Raw genomic sequence first — 23,697 nt, 5'->3', positions numbered from 1 at the left:
ACTAATAGGTCTTTATTGTGCGTCACCTTGCTTGGGCGAAAAGGCATTCCCTGGGTTGAGAGTGCCCGCACAATAAACCGCAACAGATAAGGGACCACATAATCAGAATTCTGATTCAGAAGTCTACTTAGGAAAGAGCGATATCACTTCACCACTAGCCTAGTACTGACTTACAAGGATGTCCTAAGTTTTCTGTGAATTAATAAGATCCAGAGAATTGAAAGAGAAGGAGACTGATATATTTATCTATGCCAAAGAGAGGCTACAACAATTTTTTAATCTTCGAGCAATTGGCAAGGGCAGTGGTCGAAGTGCGAAGTGTTCAAAAAGAAGTAGTGGAATTATGTTCCCTGCTGGCCTGCACCCACTCCCCACAAACCCCATCACCACGTCCCCTCCCACCCACAATACAAACCCCAAACACATGCACCTGCTGTTTAAGGGAACGTTCAGTGTATTGCAAGCGCAAGTTTAAACTTCTATCTACACTTTTATTTAAAACAAAACCATTCCGCAACGGTTTCTTTTTAAAATAAAAGTATAGGAACAGTAAAACTTAATTTAAAAAAGTAGAGGAGCACCGCTCCCGACCGCTCCGCTCACTTTGACCACGGCCTTTCTGCTGTAGCTCCCTGGCCTTGGACTGTTATTGTTTTGCACTGCAGTGATGCCGCTTAGTTCACAAGATCTTCTATCATATCAGAAATCCACAAATGCAGAACAATGTGGAGAATGCATATTTACTGAGAGGAAGCGGGGCTGCAGACAAGGTCTGCTGGGAAAGCAGCGTCGCCTGTCTGCTTAAGACCTTTGCTCAGATTTGTCATAGGTGCATTGACACCTGAGGTGTGGCTGTGTATTCCCCAGACACCTACAGCACTACACTGCAGGCCATTTAAGTGACACACTACCCAGAAGTCCATCCTATGTGGAGGTGGGCCTTACCAGAAATGAAAAAGAATGCGGTCTGTCCAACATCCAGTCTATAAATGCTGTAACGTTCTCCGCAATTTACCATCGAGCACCCGGAGAGCACGCATTCTAACAGCCCCTCCGAGAGACAAGGATTGGAAGAATTGAACAGCCAGCCGATTCCCTGATCCTCTCTCCCTCTCTATCACTCTATCTCTCACTCACACAAGCACACACAATCCAGTAAGAGACAGAGAGGACACCTCATTCTCCCTTAGACTCCTCTTATCTACGTATGGAGAACCGGGAAACTGCAGCCCCTGTCTGCTCCTCAGCACATGAGACAATGCTCACGCCTGATGCCCTCCTGCCGCCAGATTATGTGGTGGCTGACAACACTGTGAACACCTTGCCTAAACCTGAAGCCAGCCCACCACCAGTGCATCCGGTGCCTGACAACACTATGTACGCCCTGCCAATCTACAATCCCCCTGCCCACCCTATGACCTTCAAAGACCCATCGTACAGTACCAGCAATGGGTCGGGGAAGAATGTGGTAGTTACCACCCAGCCAACCACGGTCATGATTCCGAGTCAGTCCTACGAGCGTGATTACCTGGGTTTCTCCATATTCACTTTGCTGTTCTGCTTTTTGCCCATCGGGCTCGTGGCTCTTATCTTCTCCATTAAGGTACAGTAGATTTCTCACTATTATAATAGAAGGGATGACCAAAGCACACGTGGACATCCTTTATCATTGATGCATGTGATTCACCATTTTAGAACTGCAAGGAGGGTCCGCCGGTGTGGATCGAGGTGAATTGGCAGGCACATTTATTTTATGCCTCTCACCTTTGGGGCCTCACACCCTCCTTACTAGTTGTAGTATGCATCGATAGGACCCCTACAAACTGGTGATGTGATTTATCGTCAAGGGAATACTCTGCCAAAATATCTGAAATGACTAGTTCAGCAAGTTGAGCATTGTCCAAAGGTGTCTGGGGACGGGTGCTGAAATTATAGAGGTTACTGTTCATCCTGGTGGAGGTGCATTGGCAGAGCTTTGCGTGAACCTCGGTGCTAGAATGGCAAGGGAGGCTGTGCATTGGGGACGTGTAACATTATAGGAACTCGACATGGCTCAAGTCGAGGGTGCACGCCGGTGGATGGAGTCCCCCACTTTTTTCAGAGGGCACCTTGATATGCTAATTTCTGGTGATGCCACATTCAATTGGTATGCTAATGTGTCCCCCCACTTCTTTTTTTCAGGACTTGACCTCTAATTATGCGTTACATGTACCTGCATGGAAGCTTAACACTACATTGGGCTGTTAGGACGTGAATACTGGGAATCTGTGTGATTTTCCCACGACAGGAATGTTTGAGGTAGAAATGACCGAAGATTATTTGCTCCCCTAACATTCTCGATATGCCCAAACCCCTTTGCAAACCACCCCACACCTCCACCCACAGCCCTAACACATGACCACCCTCAACACACCCCCCAACACACGCCCAACCCCCTACTTACCTTTCATTCTGACGTGCTGTATTCTTGCAGCGCTGGTTCCCTTTCACTTCTGTGATCGGGAACCGGGGCCACAGAGTCCTTTTCTTGTATTTTTTTTTTACTTTTACGGTCAGGTCAGCTGCAGGGGTGTCCCCCGCAAACTCTGCTCACTGACACCCCAGCAGCCCCTGCAGCCTTTTTTTGAGCGACCCCACCAAAAGACCTAAACACATACCAAAAATACCTCGAACTTTTGGTAGTTTGAACTTTTTAAGGTATGTGCTTTAGGTCTTTCGGTGGGGTCGGTAATTTGCCTTTGGTAATTTCGTCCTATACCAATAGTGATAGTCAAGAGTGATGAGAGGAAAGTAACCATAACTATTATAAGAGACTGCAGCCATGCCCTGCATCTGCTCCAAAACCTGAACCCTGAAAATGGTTGCTTACAGAGTGATCCGGGTGGCTCCCTCATTTTTAATAGGTGGAGAGGGAGTTATTACGCCTTGCATTTTCATCTCCATTCTCCCCTCCACAAGACACAGGAGGCTGAGATCGCCTGTATTTTACACATCTTCCTGTAATTTTCAATGGCATTTAAGAAATAAAATCCAAGGGGAGGCCACTCCCAGGTAGTTATTGACCAAGTGTGATGCTAGAGTGCTTCAAGCTGAATCAGAACCTTTGTTTTGGCTTTTGAATCCAACCAGCATTGGCTAAGCAAGTGTGTTTTGAATTGTATATGCTGAGAGCAGCATGGATCCCCCGGTAAACATCATGTCTTAAAATAACGACAGCCATTGCATTTAATTGCAATCAGCCAAGTATTCAACACAACAGCTTCAATCAAACAAGAAATACAATTAAACAAACACAGACACTGTCAAGCTGGAAACATCAGTGACTGCACCCATTGAAGTGAGAGCAGAGGCAACCAATTGAAACACGACACACATAGATTGCTCACCTTTCAGCAAATCAAAACGGCAGAAACAGACAAAAAGGAGAGAGTAAGGATGACACATCACTAAGGCAGATTTGTATTACTCCACATTTGCTTCCTCTCATTATCCATAGCAATACGTTTCAACAACACTGTGCCTGGTATTAGAGAAGCATTGCAACTACCACTAGGGCAAAACATACCATACTACGAATAACCATGTTCCTTCATTGCATGTTTGGAACAAGGCATAGAATTAGGATTGGGGCAAACATTGCCCTGGTGCATTCATGCATTGAAATGGTGTGTTACGTTGCTCTAGGGCAATGTTTGCCACACTGCTAATTACACTTGCACTGCTGTGAAGTTTCTGTAATAAGATGTCACCAAAGTGACACCAGTTTCCCATTACCTCGTTAATGGACAAGTAAACGTGGAATATGTATTTTGACTGTCCAGGTTAATAGCGTGGAGGGGCTGTGACAACTCACCACAGCAGACATTTTATACACACTTATTTTGTGCCATTTCTATGGGGGTGAAAGCGAACGACACGCCCCTGTACTCCCTATTTTACTACCCTGACCATTTACCACTCATAGAAATACAGCTGGAAATGCAGTGAAATGTCCCCTAACGAAATGCAGTGAAACAGCAGCAGTAAGTTGTGGGTTCCGGTGCCATATTTTAGCACTGTCATTTACAGGAAGGGGTGATTGCTACTACATCTAATAGTTTTACTAACCTGGGTGGTGGTCTTTAAATTAGTGTGAATGGAGTTGTCTGAACATTTAATTATAGGAACAAAATGCTAATTTTTCTGAGCTGGACACGTGTGGGAATGTAGTACTGTAGTTTCGATTGATCAAATACTTGCTACAGGAACATTTTGGAGGTTTCCCTTCAGATGCACTCATCGTATGCATGCTTTTAGTTTGATCTGAGTTCAGGTGACATCTGTGTAGTGGACATCTAAGGGTAAAAGGGTAATGAGTACATGATTTGTCTTTCATTTATGTGCACATGCAGGTACATATGTATGTGCACATGACATCATGTGTTTCCGTTGTCTGTTTCCATCATGGTTTGCATGAAAGACATGTTAAATGAAAAAAAAAAATAAATGGTCCATGTCACAGGTACCAGTTTTAATCTGTTTGACACTGAAATATTTATGTTGGAGAAGCGTATTTTTTGTATATTTTATTTTTTTAAATGTAAGGCTATTTATAAATCCCCTACATTCCCTGATGGCTTCTTCACAACACTATGATGAGTGGGGTACAGAGAAGGAAACAGTGCTGCTTTTGGAGATGTGTTTTCCTGGCTCAACAAACTAGTAGTTGGACTCAGGTCTGTGGCCTAGCATTGAAGCAGTCTTCTTGCAGATGCAAAGAGATGATTCACAGAGGAAGGTTGGCTGGCTATATATATATATATATATATATATATATATATATATATATATATATATATATATGTATATTACATGACCACGGTAGTGGCAATTTAGTTATGGTTAAGTTGGTGTTTCCATAGGAGGAGCACTTTTTGGGCGGCTTATAACTTCGCTCTCCCTGGACGGATCCTCATCAAACTTTGCAAAAAAAGTATTTGGGTCACTGAATTTTTTTGCAAAGTTTGGTGAGGATTTGTCCAGGGGGGCAAAGTTATAGGGGGGGTCCCAAAACCTTTTTTTCCCATGGACTGAATGGGAACATTGTTTTGCTCGCGTCTACAGCCCAAACCGCTGGACGGATTTTCAACAAATTTGGACCAGCAGCAGCGGCTTGGTCCCAAAAGCGTGCTTTTGCAAATTTGGTGAAAATCCGTCCAGTAGTTTTTTTTTAAAATGACCAAAAAGTAGGTAAAAAAAAATTTGTGATATCTGTGTTCGGTCCGCGGACGGACTTCCCTGTTCGCTCCACGGACAGTGTCCTGATTGGCCAATCGGCTTGCGTGATGTTCGCGGACATGCAACATGTTCGCTGATTGGACGGCGTGGAGCGTGAAGCGCGTCAGATTTTCGGTAGCGCCCGCCATCTTGGATTTGCAGTCGTCCGCGGACAGCGCAGTGAAACTTTGTTCAAAATTTGTATTTAGTAGAGTGTGTTGGTGTGTAGGAGTGTTGGGGAGGGTGGGAGTGTATGAGATAGGATGAAAGTTGTGTTTTTTATGTGTTAGACGTTCTTTTTGTGTTCGATTTGTCTGCGGACATCACGGGTGTTCCGAAATGTTCTAAATAAACTGAATGGGGGGTGTTCTGAGGACTCAATATATGTCCGTTTTGTTCGCAAGCAAACTGAAACTGTTCTAAGAACACTCGCAGTGTCCTGAAATGTTCGCAAATAAACAAAATGGGGGTGTCCTGAGGACGCTGTCCGTATTGTTCGTTGTCAAGTTGAATATGTTCTAAGAACACTTGCAGTGTCCTGAATTGTTCGCAAATACACAAAATGGGGGTGTTCTGAAGACGTTGTCGAACACTCGCGGTGTCCTGAAATGTTCGCAAATAGTCAAAATGGGGGTGTCCTGAGGACGCTGTCCGTATTGTTCTCTGTAAAGTTGAATGTGTTCTAAGAACACTCGTGGTGTCCTGAAATGTTCGCAAATAGACAAGATGGTGGTGTTCTGAAGACGCTTCTAAGAACACTCGAGGTGTCCGGGGAATGTTCGTAGGGTGTGCCCTGAGGACGCTGTCCGTATTGTTCTCTGTCAAGTTGAATGTGTTCTTAGGACACTCGCGGTGTCCTGAAATGTTCGCAAATAAAGAAAATGTAGGTGTTCTGAAGACGTTTCTAAGAACACTCCCGGTGTCCTGGAATGTTCGTAGGGGGTGTCCTGAAGGCGTAGTCCGTATTGTTCGCTGGCAAGTTGAATGTGTTCTAAGAACACTCGCAGTGTCCTGAAATGTTCGCTAATAAAGAAAATGGGGGTGTTCTGAGGACGCTGTCCGTATTGTTCTCTGTCAAGTTGAATGTGTTCTAAGAACACTCGCGGTGTCCTGAAATGTTCGCAAATAGTCAAAATGGGGGTGTCCTGAGGACGCTGTCCGTATTGTTCTCTGTCAAGTTGAATGTGTTCTAAGAACACTCGCGGTGTCCTGAAATGTTCGCAAATAGTCAAAATGGGGGTGTCCTGAGGACGCTGTCCGTATTGTTCTCTGTCAAGTTGAATGTGTTCTAAGAACACTCGCGGTGTCCTGAAATGTTCGCAAATAAACAAGATGGTGGTGTTCTGAAGACGCTTCTAAGAACACTCGCGGTGTCCGGGGAATGTTCGTAGGGGGTGTCCTGAGGACGCTGTCCGTATTGTTCTCTGTCAAGTTGAATGTGTTCTTAGAACACTCGCAGTGTCCTGAAATGTTCGCAAATAAACAAAATGGAGGTGTTCTGAAGACGTTTCTAAGAACACTCCCGGTGTCCTGGAATGTTGCTAGGGGGTGTCCTGAAGGCGTAGTCCGTATTGTTCGCTGGCAAGTTGAATGTGTTGTAAGAACACTTGCAGTGTCCTGAAATGTTCGCAAATAAACAAAATGGGGGTGTCCTGAGGACGCTGTCCATATTGTTCTTTGTCAAGTTGAATGTGTTCTAAGAACACTCGCAGTGTCCTGAAATGTTCGCAAATAGTCAAAATGGGGGTGTCCTGAGGACGCTGTCCGTATTGTTCTCTGTCAAGTTGAATGTGTTCTTAGAACACTCATGGTGTCCTGAAATGTTCGCAAATAAACGAAATGGGGGTGTTCTGAGGACACTGTCCGTATTGCTCGTTGCCAATTTGAATGTGTTCTAAGAACACTCGCAGTGTCCTGAAATGTTCGCAAATAAACAAGATGTAGGTGTTCTGAAGATACTTCTAAGAACACTTGCGGTGTCCGGGGAATGTTCGTAGGGGGTGTCCTGAGGACACTGTCCGTATTGTTCTCTGTCAAGTTGAATGTGTTCTTAGAACACTCGCGGTGTCCTGAAATGTTCGCAAATAAAAAAAATGGAGGTGTTCTGAAGACGTTTCTAAGAACACTCCCGGTGTCCTGGAATGTTCGTAGGGGGTGTCCTGAAGGCGTAGTCCGTATTGTTCGCTGGCAAGTTGAATGTGTTCTAAGAACACTCGCAGTGTCCTGAAATGTTCGCAAATAAACAAAATGGGGGTGTCCTGAGGACGCTGTCCGTATTGTTCTCTTTCAAGTTGAATGTGTTCTAAGAACACTCGCAGTGTCCTGAAATGTTCGCAAATAAACAAAATGGAGGTGTTCTGAAGACGTTTCTAAGAACACTCCCGGTGTCCTGGAATGTTCGTAGGGGGTGTCCTGAGGACGCTGTCCGTATTGTTCTCTGTCAAGTTGAATGTGTTCTAAGAACACTCGCAGTGTCCTGAAATGTTTGTAAATAAACAAAATGGAGGTGTTCTGAAGACGTTTCTAAGAACACTCCCGGTGTCCTGGAATGTTCGTAGGGGGTGTCCTGAAGGTGTAGTCCGTCTTGTTCACTGGAAAGTTGAATGTGTTCTAAGAACACTCGCAGTGTCCTGAAATGTTCGCAAATAAACAAAATGGGGGTGTCCTGAGGACGCTGTCCGTATTGTTCGTTGTCAAGTGGAAAGTGTTCTAAGAACTATTGCGTTGTTCTGAAATGTTCGTAGGGGTGTCCTGAAAACACTGTCCGTACTGTTCGCTGGCAAGTTGAAAGTGTTCTAAGAACACTCATAATGTCCACGGACATTAAAAGTTTCCATAGACCATAGTTGAAATGTTTGACTCTATGGATGTGATATGCTGCGGTGGTTGTTGCCAGGGCATAGAGTCTTGGGTGCATGGCCATTTGGCAACAACCACCGCAGCATATCACATTCATATTTGCTTATAACTTTGGGTGAAAAACAAATGTATAAGGAACAAAGGTATTAGATACTATGGATGTGATATGCTGCGATGGTTCTCCTTATCATTGTATACTTACTGTTTGGTCTAGTAACGGGAGTCCATATTTTTCTTGTTAATTTCTGTGATAAAAGAAACTAGCATGTTAGTATTAGTATTTTGTAATGACTTATTACATTTTATAATCAATATACTTTTTTTTTTTTTGGACCCTCATATTTAGTAGATTACAAATCAGAGTACTGTGCAATTTGCTCAGTTTCTGTATTTGTTGCTAAAATCATTGGGTCTGTGGGAGAAAAACAAATCCATGTTGGATTAAAAAAAACCTTTTTCTGTTATGCTACAGTTTATTTGTTTGTTTGTTTTCAGTGTTCACTTGTTGTTTCTGGCTAATGCTTAATACTTTGGCTTGTTGTATTTTTTTGGAGTGGTAAAATATTATTTATTTGTTTTGATATTATAAAATTTTGGAGCAGTTAGATACCAATTGGCGTATTCTAACTGTCTATTTATTTGATATATTTTAGTGGTATTGATTTATCTATTTGGATATTGTTAAATTTTGGGACAGTTAGATACCAATTGGCGTATTCTAACTGTATATTCTTTGGTCTAATTTAGTGGTATTCATTTATCTGATTAGTTGTTGTAGAATCTTTGAGCAGTTAGATAGCTTTTGGAGTATTCTAACAGTTTATATTTTTTTAACACAAGTTTACTTAGGGTTTAAATACAGTTTAGTTATCAAATTTTGGTTTTGAGAACATCAAATAAGCATATCCTGGTAATCTCTGCTTTAGAGTAATGGTACTATCATTAGATTCAAACCATCCACATTTCTTTTTGATATATGCAGTGTAGTGCCCTGAATTGGTTGTGGCTCCTGCGTGGTAGATTATACCTATTGTTGTGAAGGTTTTCTTACCAAGTGATATTTGACCATGTGTGAATCCAGTCAGCTTGCAGTTGTTTTTGGTACCATCTGCATTGTAACGTAGAAGCATCAGTATTATGTATTTACTATGTGTTTGTATTACTAACGTCGCTGAAATGGAATGGATTCACAATTTGGTATTTGGTATTGATATATATATGAAGCGTTCATTGGGGATTTCCTCTTGTGTCACATTGTTGCAGAGAGTGCATGTATGTTTCCACATGTATGAAATCTGAAAGATTTCATTTATAGGTATGTTTTTTTCCAGTACTTGTAGTAAGTACATTAGAAATTCTTGTGGATCTTCCTGTGAATTTATAGTGAATTTCACCATTCCAGGACAGTAGTCCAATTGTTGTCTTATTCCAAAAGCACTATACGTGTTGTCAGGATTGTTTGCTGCATTTCTGTGAAGTACTAACATTTGCAAACACAATGGGTCTGTACTGTGTAAGTAAATGTTGTCAACAATTGGTGGTAATTGAAATAGAATATTCATTGCTACATTTGCGTAGCAACTTACACCAACTATATTTGAGAATTTAAATGGTCCAGGTAGTTCTGTATCTAACAGCTTTTTTTGGAGTTTGTCTTCCTTCTTTAAAGAAGTACTTGGTTTACTTTCCCCAATTGATTCTTTTTTGCTTGTGGTACTTGATGAAGTATTAGTTTCTTTTACTCTCTTTGGAGGATTTGCAGTGACATCCTGTTGCATTTCTGTTTGATTTAATTTTCTTTTATAACGTTTTACTTTTTGTGGAACAGAATATGTGTTTAGGTGGGGGGTGTATAGTGAGCAAAGTCTATTGTATTCTAAAATGCACGGAATATCAGCGTTTATTTTACTTGCATCAAAGTTGATTAGAAATAGACCGTCAAGTGTACGTAAGCGTGATAGTGCTACAAAGCTCATGCCTTCTTTAAAGACTGTGTTACCAATATCTATCATTGCTTTGTCTAGGGTAAGACCTTGTGATTTATGAATCGTGACTGCGTATGCAAGAGTTAGAGAAAATTGTTCTCTGTGTACATACATATCTTTGAAGAGAAGGAATCTAGCTCTTGAGGGGACTATATTGACAAACTGAATTTTGTTGTCGCTTGGGTATGTTTGAAAGCCAACAACTGTACCCAGTGCTCCATTAACTAGTCCTTGGTCCACTTCAAGTTTACGTTTAAGCATTACCAGCTTCTTGTGTTTCTTGAATTATTTCAGTTGTATCTTTCAGGTGTTCTTCAATATTAATTTCTTTGTAATATTCATTATTCTCTTTAAGATATTGGAAGGCTTGTCTAACTTTATATAAATCTACCAGATGTTGCCATTTTTTTTGTCTTTTGTAGGTACTCAATTTACTAAGATAATTAAAGATTGCTGCATTGGACGTTGCACTCCTAGAGTATGCACATTTTCTTTTAGATCTAATGGTAAATAAACTACTTTTCCACGAATGCCTTTTACCAATTCAGAAGGAGGTAATTTTGCTGTTTTTGGTTGAAGGTGTATTATTGCTTGAAATAGGTGTACTGTTTGAATTATGATGCTCTCATATAAATTAAGTTGTTGTAGGGGTTTTGGCACTGGGTATAATTCCAAATTATTTGTGATAGCACGTGAAGGAGTTTGGTTGTTGTCAAGTTTTGTAGTGCAGTAACTGCAAAGTATTAAGGGCTCAGTTATTTTGTATTTGTTTTCTGCTACAAGGTAGAGAGCTAATTCAAACCATTTAGAATCTTCATTGTCTTCTATTTTGTATGATAGGTCTACAGTTTTTGTGTTACTTTTATAAAAAGTTCTACGGCAACATACACATACATGGTTTGGTACTTCAGCTGATGTACTTTTAAATTTTAGTATTTCTTTTTTGTATGTGTTTAGCAAAAGGTTGCCATGTGTAGAATTGTTGCTTAATAGGTTTAATGCTATTTCATTCTGTAAATGGCTTTCACTTCCAAAATATTTTTTCTGGATATAGTGAATTTCTTCAAGTAGTTCTTTTGCTGTACCATGTACAAGGATGTTATTTAACTTGGCTAGTGCTAAAGCAGGACTTTTAGCATAGTACAGTTTATAGACTAGATTTCTTATAGTTGAATGATGTGTTGATATCCTTTTGATATCATGGAAAGTGGTTTTACAAGTAGGTCCTGTAATGCAGGCCAATGAATGTCCTTGTAGTCCTGTGTACTTGCGCACTGGACAAGTATCCAAATTTTGCAGTAATTTAATTTTGATTTTGTCTTTGCTTTTTACATATTTATTGAGGAATTGGCGTAAAGATTTGAAACATTGTTTGGGGATGTTACACATTGACGTGCATGGACATTTGTACACTAGACGTTCTGCTTTAGTTGAATGGAGGGGTAACTCTAAGTTTTCAGGGCATTTTTTTGTAAGGAGTACTTCTTGTTCCATTATGGTATTATTCACTTTTTCATAACCTCGACCACTGCTATGTATGGCAATTGTATTTGTTTGCTTTTGTTTGTACGCTTCTTCATTAAAATATGGTTCTGTGCTTGTAGTGTAATTCCATTCACCTCTGCAGATACTTAAGAAGTTCTTTCTGTTGACATTTCGCTTATTGAGAAGTCTTTTTTGTAATTTAGTTATTAGTTTTTTTATTGGTTTCATTTTGTTTAACAGTAAAATAAATAACTTTCTTTTCAGAAGAATTGCACTGTCCATCAACGCTTCTAAGATTAATTTCCTACGATAGGTTTTAAGCATTGAACCTGATTTCTCTCCTGTTTTTATAAGATTTTGAAGGACTTTGTGACGGTACATTTTGGCTAAAATACTTTTCTTGGTATGCTTACTTTGCACTATATTAAAATTTGAAGAAGTAGTTTTATCTGTAGTGATAGCTGATTTTCTGTTAATTGGTTTTTGGTTTGTTTTGCATTTTGATAGAGGAGGCACAGTTTTTGTACTTGAAACTTCTTGTGTTTCACTAAATGACTGTAAGAGCTGTTTTGTTTCAACTTTTTTTTACAAATTCTGCTAGAGATGGATGCTTATGTTGGACACTTTTATTTTCATTTGCTCTACTTTTGCGTTGCATTCTACGGACTTGACTTTTGGTAGGCATGCTTTAGGGTCTGTTGAAAAAAATAAAGAAGATATGAGTTGGGGTGTTCTGGAATGTATGTGTGCTGTGTGCATGAGTGTTTGAGTAAGATGATAAAGATGTATGTAATGGTGTGTGATTGTGCATTGGGAACTACAACTAGTAGGGATGGGTATTGTTGAATTTATGTGTTACTAAACTGGGGTTCAGATGACAAAAGAAAAGTAAGCTACTGGTGTGGAAAAGTACAAATAGTAATACTAATGTTTACAATTAAAACAGTTGTTTGTTCTATAATAGGAAAATTGTAGCGGTTCAGTTGGGTAATTTGTGTGTCTAAAAATAGGAATTTGTGGGCCATTCTGGTTGTAAATCGCTGTTTAAGACATGGAGATTTTTGGACAAAATGGTACACAATCTCTATTTTTAGGCACCAAAATAGCTTGTATTAATGTTATAGTATGTTTGATTAATAATACAAATATTATGGCGATATTCTACTTACTTTTTTTCTGAAATTAACAGGTAACTTCTTAGTTCTTCTTTGTTCTTCGAATTCGGCTGCTTCTTTTCAGTAGACTGGTCTTCACTGCAATTGTAAAAGCTTCAAATTAGTAACTTTGTTTGTATATAGCGCTGTTTTTAATTTAGATATTGATTTTTTTAATTGAAATCCTCAGTGCCTTCTTTAAAACCATTAAACTCATTTATTTACATAAGATACATTGGATCAGTTCAGTACATATGATATGTTCTTAATGAACAAATTGTATTGAATGACTAACTGTAGCAAAAAAAAATATCTTTACTATGTCTTGTGAAATGTATAATATACCAGTGAATACTACTATTTCTGTAAGTAAACTGTTCTAGGTAATAGCGCCCTAATGTCATGTCTAAATTAAAGTAATTAAGTAAATAAATAAATAAAAACAAAAAAAAAGAAATTGTATAAGTATTTTTTTAAAGATTTAAACATAGATTGTGCTTGCATGCAATTTTGTTTGAATATATGTAGTCTATATATATCATTTAAAAAATGTTAGTTTAACATGGTTTGAGTGTGTGTGTATAAAGAAAGTAAATAGTATCAAGGTTTATAAGTTATAGTTGATTTTAGGATATTGAAAGAAATACAGTAAATTCATTTTACAGATTACACAAGCTAAAAGTATGTTTGAAAATGTGTTTATCAACTGTACAGAAAATATGCATACCTGAAGTTTGTGTTCATGCATATGGATATGCATGGAGCTGCAAGTAGAAATCTTGGAGACTTATACAGCATTTCTGGTACATGGTGCTTGCCAATGATATGACACTTGTACTCAGAGAGATTCACAGTACATTTGCAGTGCTGATCTATGATGATGCAGTTAGATCTAGAGGTCTTGAATGTGATTGGTGCATGGTCATGTGATTGTGTAGCTACATCCAATGAGGGAATGGCAGAGATAGTGAAGTGGAAATGGTAGAAGGGCTGTTCATGTTACGATATGTCCGCGGACATGGCGGTAGTTCGCAGACATCGGGAGTTACATCCGGGGATTTTTGGGTTCAGAAGTAATGCAAATGAGAATAAGCACTGAAAGGGATTGGTCAGGAAAGTTTAGTGGGTGTGTTGTGCCAGGGAAGAGTTTCTCAGATACTCTTTTTGCTGAGAGAACAAAAGATAGCTATGGCTGTGTGTTTCAGAAAACAGATTGTTTGGATTTTGGGAGATTCGTGGATACATTGGTTGAAGGTGCATTCAGAAATCTGTGGAGTAGCTGTAGATCTTGGATTCCCACATGTGGAAGTACACTGGCATGGAGTATGTGGAATGAAGTGGTTGGACTTGCTACCTCTCTGTGCTACTTTGGAGACAGAGCAACATCCAGACATAATTGTAATTCATTGTGGAGGGAACAGTTTAGGACATGTGACTGGAATTTTTTTGCAATTTGCTATGAAAGAAGGACTTGGGAAGGTTATGGACATGTTTCCTAATTCTCAAGTGATATTTTCACGGATTGCTCAGAGACAAATGTGGATTCGTTCTTCTTCATTTGGTCCACAAATGGAAAAAGCAAGGCGCAATGTTAATAAGGCTGTTTGTGCCTTTCTAAGAGATTTTGGCATGTCCTCTTTTCACAATGAAAATATTATGTTTCGTAGTACATACCTTTTTCGCAGAGATGGAGTCCATCTTACTTATGCTGGCAATCAGATTTTTCTGAGAAATGTACAAAATGCATTGCAACCTTTTTTGGAATTACAGCAACCATTTTGAAGTAGGTGTTAAGCATTTATAATTTTTCACTCACAAATACCACCCAAAGGCTCTTTTCAGAGCCACCACTTCTTCCCAGAGAAAATTGCAATGTTTGTGATGGGTTACCTACCTAATTTGTTTAATGTTCGCGAACTGTCCGCGGACTTCTAAAAAACACAAAGGGCCCTACTTCATTTATTTTCACTTCTATTTTTTAAATGTGAAAGCCTTATTTTTTTTTGGGTTTTTGATATTTTGCATTTTTTTTGTTTTTTATACACAATACACTAGGTGAGGAGGGGAAAGGAAGGTAAAGAGGGGGACACCAACCACAGAGATAAGAAAGGGCGAGCTGAGAGAGGAAGATGTAGAGTGGGTTTTATTTGGGTAGTGAGCAGATCTTCTCGTGCTCTGAGACGATAGTCTCAAAAGCACTACGAAGTCGCTCCCCCCTGCAGAGTACTGTGTCACAGTACATACATACAACAGGTCATCAGCATTCTGTATGGCCTGTGAGGCAGCTTGAGGAAGACGCTGTCCCACAGACGTGGTCCATGTGGTGACAGGATCAGAAACAGAGGATGAAGTAGAGGAAATCAACCTGCTACGTTCTTCGCAAGGTACAACCCTGCCTATAGCCCCAGAGTGAAATGACCTCAGGTGTCGCTTCATAGTAGTGGTCCCAAAGCTGTACTTACCGTGCTTCCCACGACTGAGTATCATTTTGCACTCATTGCAGGTAACACGGTTCGCACGAGCCTTAGGAACATTACCATGAATGGTAAATAACCGCCACACCCAAGACTCACGTCTAGTGCGGGTAGTAGGGTTTTCCTCTACCTCATTCTCATCATCCTCTTCTTCCTCCTCTGCATCCTCACTTCTGTTCCCCTCTTCAGGCCCTTGGGGAGGTGGTGGTGGTGGAGGGGATGGGGGTGGTGCTGAAGCAGGTGCATCACCAGGTGGCAGTTCAGCAGCCAGGGATGCCATCAAGGATGCGATGGAAATCTGCAGTTGGCAGCAAAAAACTCTGTGTTTCGAAGAATTGCCAGAAACACAATGAGAATAAGCGCTAGGGTGTGGTCTTGTATGGGGGTGCTTGTGCGTGGTCCACGGACATGCGCGCTGTCCGCGGACAGATCGAACACAAAAAAAGGTTTGAAAAGTTTCAAAAGGTATGTAGAAACTCAGGATTACTATGTGGGACTTGTGCCATGGTGAGATTTTATTGAAAAATATTATGGATTAATTGAAAATGTACTTTTAATTTGTTTAGGGACCCGAACAGTGTCCGCATTCAGAACACGCGATCAGCGTGGGCGCGGTCATATGATCCGTTCGCGAACAAGTCCGCGAAGGAAGCGCATGTCCGCAGGACACCAAATGCACAGAGATTGGCTAGCGCATGCGCGTTGATGTTCTACGGACACTGTTCGGGTCCTGAACTAATTAAAATTACATCACACGTGAAACGAACATTTCAGGACACTGCGTGTGTTCTTAGAACAGTTTAAATTTGCTAGCGAACAGTAAGGACAGATATACTGTTCTTCAGGACACGTTCAATTTCGTTTATGTATGAACATTTCAGGACACCAATTGTGTTCTTAGAACAGTTGCTAGCGAACACAGTGTGGACAGGTATAGTGTTCTTTAACACACCTCCATGTTTGTTTAATTACGAACAATTCAGAACACCGCGTGTGTTCTTAGAACATTTTGAACTTCCTAGCGAACACTACGGACAGGTATAGTGTTCTTCAGGACACCTCCTTTTTCGTTTATTTACGAACATTTTAGAACACCTGCAATATCCGCAGACACCTACATTGTTTTTTTAAAAAAAACGAAACTATTTACAACACAATATAAAAATTAAACTTTATTTAACATATATTAATAATTTATGACAGAGAAGGTGAGGCAGAAACAGAAACAAAAACAGGAGAATTAGGGGTTTCATCATGATTGTTATTAGGTGAAGAAGGGATGGAAGTCTCATCAAAACGTTTTGGGTTATGGAGAGGGTTTGGGGATAATTGAGTGGGATATGGTGAAGGGGGACAAGTACATGTGGGGCAATGGTATGACGTTTTTGTTTTAAAATGATCTTCAACAAAAGTTTTCAAATTATTAAAATTGGTCAACAATAAATCAATTTTTTCTTTTATGTTGTCAAGCGCGTTTTCCATAACAGCTTCTTCAGAGGTAGTTTCTATTTTGTTATGCTCTGTACAAAAGAAAATATATATGTTAAATGTATACTAAATAATAATATTTAAATGGTTTATATTATAAAGTGTTTACCATTAGTTTCACTATCTTGTGACATTTTTTCATGTGGGAAATGTTCCTCTAGCCATTCCAGAGTACTAGACATTTCTGTGAGAGAAAAAAAAAAGATAATATATTTTTTTATCTAATACAGAAAGTTTATAAATATATGAATAAAATTAAGTACACTTACTATTTCAGGTAAGATATGTCCTATGTACTCAGTGGGTCTGCTCTTGTTCTCAGTTCTGTTGTGTTTGTGAGGTAATTATGTTGGAAGCCAATTTATTTTCTTGTGGTATATTTCATTTTAGAACATAGTGCATTTAAATGAATGGTTAGTGTGTTGTATATATGGGTTACATTTATTATGTATTAGTACATATGATGTGTTTGTGTGCTTTTTTTAATTTGTTAAATGTTCCTATGGTATGATATAACAATCAAACATACCCCCCCAGAGTTTTTTAGCTAGTGGTACTGTTCTTCGAACATGTCCGCGAACATTAAATGAGTTCGCGGACATCAAGTACAGTAGAAGAGATTCAGTCAGTTCCATATGATATGTATATAAAGTGAAAGTCATTATTGTTAAGTTGCACTACTAAAACCTACGAAATTCAATGAAAAAACTTTGTTAAAGGGACGTTATGGTTAAGTTGTGCTACTAAAAACCTATGAAATTCAGTGAAAAAACTTTGTTAAAGGGACGTTATGGTTAAGTTGCGCTACTAAAAACCTATGAAATTCAGTGAAAAAACTTTTTCAAAGGGACGTTATGGTTCCAAGTAAAACCGAAAAACCCTTGAAATTCGCCAGTTATGGCAAGCTAAGCAACCATAACTCGCGCCACCACCGTGCTCTGCTAAGACTAACACCCAGGACATCAAAGATGACATCACAAATGTCATTGATGACATCACTGATGAGTTCACATGTCTGGCTCGCTCTTTTTTCTTTTGCTGACATGTCTAGGCCACATGGTTTTCTTCAGTAACAGTCAGAAACTAAAAATGTTATTTTATTTGTAGATGTATCCTTCAAGTAGGTTCTTACAGTAATTCCCTTAGAGTCCAGTCACATCATATGAAACATATGCATACAGGAAGACACAAGCTTGAAAGACAGCAATCCTTTTCGTGCATAAAGATAATCAATAGACTAATGAGCACTTTTCGATAGTTCTGTTGTTTTTTTTATGGCTTTATTTTCCCTGTATATGATCATATTTGTATACATTGTACTCATACTACTTTCCTTAGGGTCAAATCACATCAAGTGATACATATACATAGGGTAAATAGCAGCTTTGAAACAGAGCAATAATTTATTTGCATGAAAATAATCAGTTAAGTTATGAATTGTTTCTGCTACTACTTGTGCTTTTTTGCTAACTTCACTTTCCCTGTATATTCCCATATTGGTATGTGTTCTTGTGTCTTTGTGTTTTGTTTATAGTAATGCAATTATGTAATACATGTGTTTTATTAGTTACTCATTACATATTTCACAGTACACAAAAATCTATTAAGAAAACAATTATTTCATTATTCAACATATTAACATTACGAATATTATACCTTCATCTTGTACGCTGCACACAATGTTATGTTTTTGTATGAGTAGCTTAGTATACTAGATAGAACCCCGTAATAGAATGCTATTTATATCAATGCATCGTTCAATGCACTAATTAGGGTATGATATTTATTGCAATGATCCTTGAAACTTGTTTTGCAACATTATAATGAGAATCCCTTGTACACATATTTCATGAAAAGTACATACACATGTGATGTCATCAGTGATATCATCAATGACATTTGTGATGTCATCTTTGATGTCCTGGGTGTTAGTCTTAGCAGTGCACAGTGGTGGCGTGAGTTATGGTTGCTTAGCTTACCATAACTGGCGAATTTCAAGGGTTTTTCGGTTTTACTTGGAACCATAACCTCCTTTGACAAAGTTTTTTCAATGAATTTCATAGGTTTTTAGTAGCGCAACTTAACCATAACGTCCCTTTAACAAAGTTTTTTCACGGAATATACATATATATATATATATACATATATATACTCATTTATCAAGCTCGAGGGGATGAATTCTGAGTTGGCCTTGCTGGGAGGAAGCCTGCAGCTCGCACAAAGATTGCAACAGCGAGCTCTCAACCCACTGAGCTATCTTGCCAGCCCAAATTTTGCTTGTCATTTCTGAATCCCATCTGTTATGTATGTGCTCATGGGCTTAGTGGGGACGTTGGGTTAAGATGATCAACACTTCCCACATCCCCTGAATTTCAAGCGTTTTGTTGCGTTTAATCTGATCACCTTAACTGTCACTTAACTGAAGTTTTGTCAATGAATTTACAAGGGTTTTGTTATACCACAGTTTATTCAAGAGCTACTGGCGATGGCCGCTGCACATGTTGCACCACTATGTTTCTTTGGAGCCCACTGGCCCGGGCCACTGGCACAAAGAATCAATTCCCTCTGCCTAGTAGATGTGCGCACAACAAATGTTCCCACCATTTATCTTTTCCCCCGTTTGATTCACCTAATAATACCCAATAATTACTGAGGTAATCTCGTGGTAATCCTGTGCCAATTACCAAAATAATACTCAAAAATTAAAAAAGTCCTCACAGACAATCCCCATGTACCTCCTTCCTTTTCTCTAGGTCGGCCTTACTCGCCTCAATTGATTTTAACCTCCTTTACCTCTTCCTATTACTCTCTTTCTCCCTTTACTTAGAGTGATGCATTTTTTTCCGTTATTACTGCAGTAATCTTGTGAGATTCCCTCGAAATTCACCCAATAATGCAAAAACATCCCAACTGTGACTTGCTCCCTATACCACCCCCAGTTCCCTAACTTTCCATTATGTCCTCTTTAGCCCTCCCCACCTCTAGTCTGATGCTATTTCAATAATTTTCTTCCTCCAAATAGCTTTTTTTGCACTTTCTGTTAATTTATTCAACCCAGTATTACTGCAGTAATAGTTTGCATTGAGCAAAAAAATAAATAGCACCATGACAAATATAGCTATGATTTTAGAGAGGGGAGCACCAAACTCCCTGTCAAATATAAAAAAACTACTTGACCGAATAACCCCCAAACATGTCCTGGAAATTAAGTCCAAGTTGTTTCTTATTTCAGCCAATTTCATCCAGCGTTTTTTGGGCTTCAGCACGGAAACATTTGGACTTTTTCTCTGTGGAAAAATTAATGGGAGTAGGCTGAAAACATTTTTTAAAAATGTTTTTATTACTTTTTCGTTTATTAACAATTTTCTCCCCAGATTTCCGGTCTTGAAGGGTTGGGGGTGTTTGTGAGGGGAGTGGAGGGAGTGGGGGTCTTTGGGACAAACCGTTTGTTTGGAAAATATCAGACAAATCCATCATGCAAGTCAGAAATTATTAGCAATAGAATGTTAGGATTTCCTATGGATCTAGGCAATCACTTTAACTATAGTGGAGCACCACTGCAATATAATTTAACACCAACAAAGTTATGCTGGGTTTAAAAACACATAAACACAACTGCTCTTACAGCACTGTGTGCTCAGTTTCATCAGCAACTCCCAGAGGTTGCACAGAGGAAGAGGGACAGGCTTGACAAAAGTAGTCTGCTACATTAAAAATCTGAATCGTCACTCCTGCCTTGCAATTTTGAAAACAGTGGTCACCATGGCACCAGTTTCTTTTCACTTGAAATATGCTAACATGAAAAAGTGTGGAAATGTCATATCTTTATGAATAAAAGTCAACATTTTTGCGTTGTAAAGCGTTGTTCCTTATACAATTCCACACTGTTTCCCCAATCTGCACCACATTTTGCATAATGACCTGTTGGACCCACCAGACATTACTGGCTACATGACATTTGGAAACCCCACTCCTTTGCCCGGATTTCAAAAAAGTCCACATTTGTTTGTGGGTTTGTAGTTATGTGCTTGGTGAAGTGATGTTCTCTATATAATTGTACCCTGTATCACCAATGTGTACCAAATTGTGCATAGGTACCTGTTATGACCTTATGGTAATTACTGGCTAAATTACATTTGGACACCCCACCCATGCCCCTGGATGTAATCAAAAGTCAAAATTTGTTTGTGGGTTTGTGGCTTGGCGAAGTATTGTCCTTATAAAATTCAACACTGTTTCCCCAATCTGCACCAGATTTTGCATAGTTAAAATTACATTACTGGTACATGACATTTGGACACAACACCCCATTTTTCCGGATTTCAACACCTTCACACATGAGACGGTCCCTTAAATTGGTGATACATCAATGTGGTCGTAGAAGGACTTGTCCCCACACAGGGAACAAAACCTGAGATCCCCATGGGACCTCAAAAACCACATTTCAATGCCCTAAAATGCAATGTTTATGAGATATTTACACCGCAATGCACCACAATTACCTGCACCGTGCCAGAGTGAGGAGATAGGTGAGGAGAGAGAACAGAAGGTCCCAGTATGCAGCAGCAAACAAACTCTCACCTCCCCCAACGTCTGCTCCGCGATATGTCAGCCAGCCACATGCGCCCATTCTCAGTGCAGTTTACTTCACGGTGCAAAGCACATCAAGTAATAAGCAAATCAGAACAGCGACCTGCAGGATCATTGATTTTCAACAATTGATAAGAGTGTTAACAGGTCTGTCTACAGAACCCTTTCGGAGAGGGTTTACGTTTGCTACTAACAATATACAAATGTCACATCAGTGGTGACACAAAGATATCTCTGAATGGCCCCATCTCCTGTGCTTTTTGTAGAATTTCTAGAACTTACAGCATAAAAACTCCCACAGTACTCATTACTATTAACAGGCTCACAACAACCATTGGGCACATGGGACTTTAGTGGCCCCTCACTAAAAATGTTGGGTCATGTTGACTTGTCCTCTCTAAAACTACAGAGCCGTCTGTAGGCAGGTTAGGAGGCAGCTCGTAAACGGTGCCACAATTAAAACTGTGATGGGATGTTAGCACTTGCATGGCAGATGAGTGCTTGTAAGGGTGATAGGGGATAGAAGGAGGCAACTGTCTTCACTGTTTCGTGCATGAAGGTGAGAGTCATGGCTGCTGTTAACATTGAAGCTTCAGCAGAAGAGTCTCACTAGAATGTGTCAAGAGGCTAAGTACCCTAAATGCCACATTTGGTCCACAATTCCCACACAAAGAAAGTGACTCACATAATAGTTACTTTTTTAAGCTGAGTTGATATCCTTGAGGTCTACTAGTGTAAGATGAAAAGAAAACGCCAACCATAGTTATACTCTAACATGGGATCATAGTACAATGCTGGTGAATGTACACAATGAACTAGCAGCAGACCAAGCAAACCACACACCACATCCCAACCACAGCATTACAGTGATGGCAGTGATCGACTACATTGTGGTCTCAAAACTTCTTTCAGGACTTATTTCTCCGATCAGCGTGAATTTCCCTTCTTACGGAGATCACGCTATATTGTCAAGCACTATGTTTGTTGAATTAGCGTCTTTTACTACCTCTCAAATACTAACCCTAGTTCATAGCGATCGCCAGCTTCTATCAATTAGGTGGAATACTTCAACCTGCCGCCAAATAACCTTTCTTGTAAATCGTGATTGGTGGCCCCTTTCCAAATATGAAGCTAGGAATTCACAGACTATCTTATCCTGGAATCTTCAGATGATAAAACTGCATCTAACTGCCATAGCTAAGTCATCGATAAAACAACATAATACCTGTCGCGCTGAAAGTCTTTTAGCAAACACATTAGGCAATTTAAAGTATGAAAGAAATAATGCATTAAGAACACTGAAAAAACAATTTGCTTCAATGGATAGCACTAGATATATGGCTACAAAAAAATGTCTCTTAAGGAACCACAAAAACAAAATAAAGGCAGCACATTTTTCATTCCAATTAACTGGGAATCAAAACTTGGTGAGGTTAATTTGTAATCGTAACATTGATCCCTGATATATGGAAAATTCTTAGGGGAGCGAATAATAGTACTCAGTCCTCTTTTGAATCTGCCGTGGATGGCATTTCTTGGGCTGCTTTATTTAAACAAAAATATCTCCTACCAGAAAGTTTTAAAGAGGTTGATATTTTGGCCCTAGCTTTACAGATCCCTTTGATCTGTCCATGGTCCACAGAAGATGTCCTCTGCGCTATATCTAAGTTGAAAAGCTCAAAATGTGCAGGCCCTGATGGCCTTCCGCCGTGTGTCATAAAGGACGACTCCCTTTTTTGGGCTACGTTATTTTTGATTATCTATCAATCTATTTTTGTTTCAAAAAGTCTTCCTGCATCCTGGACAACTTCTATTATCATCCCGCTGTATAAGAAAGGGCCTTTAAATAATCCATTAAATTTTAGGCCCATTGCACTTATCGATGTTGCAGCCAAAGTTTTCGCTCTTCTTCTCTTGAAAGATGTTGAAAAACACATTGTGGAAAAACGCATTTTAAATAAAGCACAAACTGGCTTTAGAAAAAACATGGGAACACAACCAAATGCAACCATTCTAGCACATCTTACAGCGGGAGCACATAGCCCCCTTAGTGGACCTGTTTTTATTGCCTCACTGGACCTTTCGTCCGCATTTGACTGCGTCATTCGCAGTAGATTATGGGATAAGATGCTAAAACTAAATTTTCCAACATCTTTAGTTGCACTTATTGCCTTGTTGCATCACCACAGTTCTATCAGAGTCCGTATTTCTAATAGCGGGTTGCTAACTGACGCCATTCCGCCAGCAATTGGCGTGAAACAAGGTTGTAACCTCGCGCCAGTACTATTTAATCTCTCTCTATCGCACATTGAAGATCTCTGGGATTCTTCACAAATTAACGCGGTTCGGCTTGGCAAACTTAAACTTTCTTGGTTAGCATATGCTGATGATGTGCTTCTATTTGAT

General features: G+C 39.6%; 1 protein-coding gene across 1 annotated transcript in view; it reads left to right on the top strand.

Annotated features, from left to right (window-relative positions):
• Positions 1 to 999: 999 nt before the first annotated feature.
• Positions 1,000 to 23,697, top strand: part of LOC138450402 (interferon-induced transmembrane protein 2-like) — a 37,693-nt gene continuing 14,995 nt past the window's right edge. The window contains exon 1 of the mRNA XM_069604837.1: positions 1,000 to 1,603. Coding sequence (XP_069460938.1) covers positions 1,208 to 1,603 — 396 coding nt within the window. The 5' untranslated portion in view covers positions 1,000 to 1,207. The remainder of the gene's footprint in view (positions 1,604 to 23,697) is intronic.

This window comes from Ambystoma mexicanum, chromosome 1p (assembly GCF_040938575.1).
Source record: "Ambystoma mexicanum isolate Mex_15411 chromosome 1p, UKY_AmexF1_1, whole genome shotgun sequence".
In the NCBI taxonomy this organism is placed as follows: Eukaryota; Metazoa; Chordata; class Amphibia; order Caudata; family Ambystomatidae; genus Ambystoma; species Ambystoma mexicanum.
The sequence above is the reverse complement of the archived record's forward strand: the minus strand, read 5'-3'. Positions and strand labels throughout refer to the sequence as shown.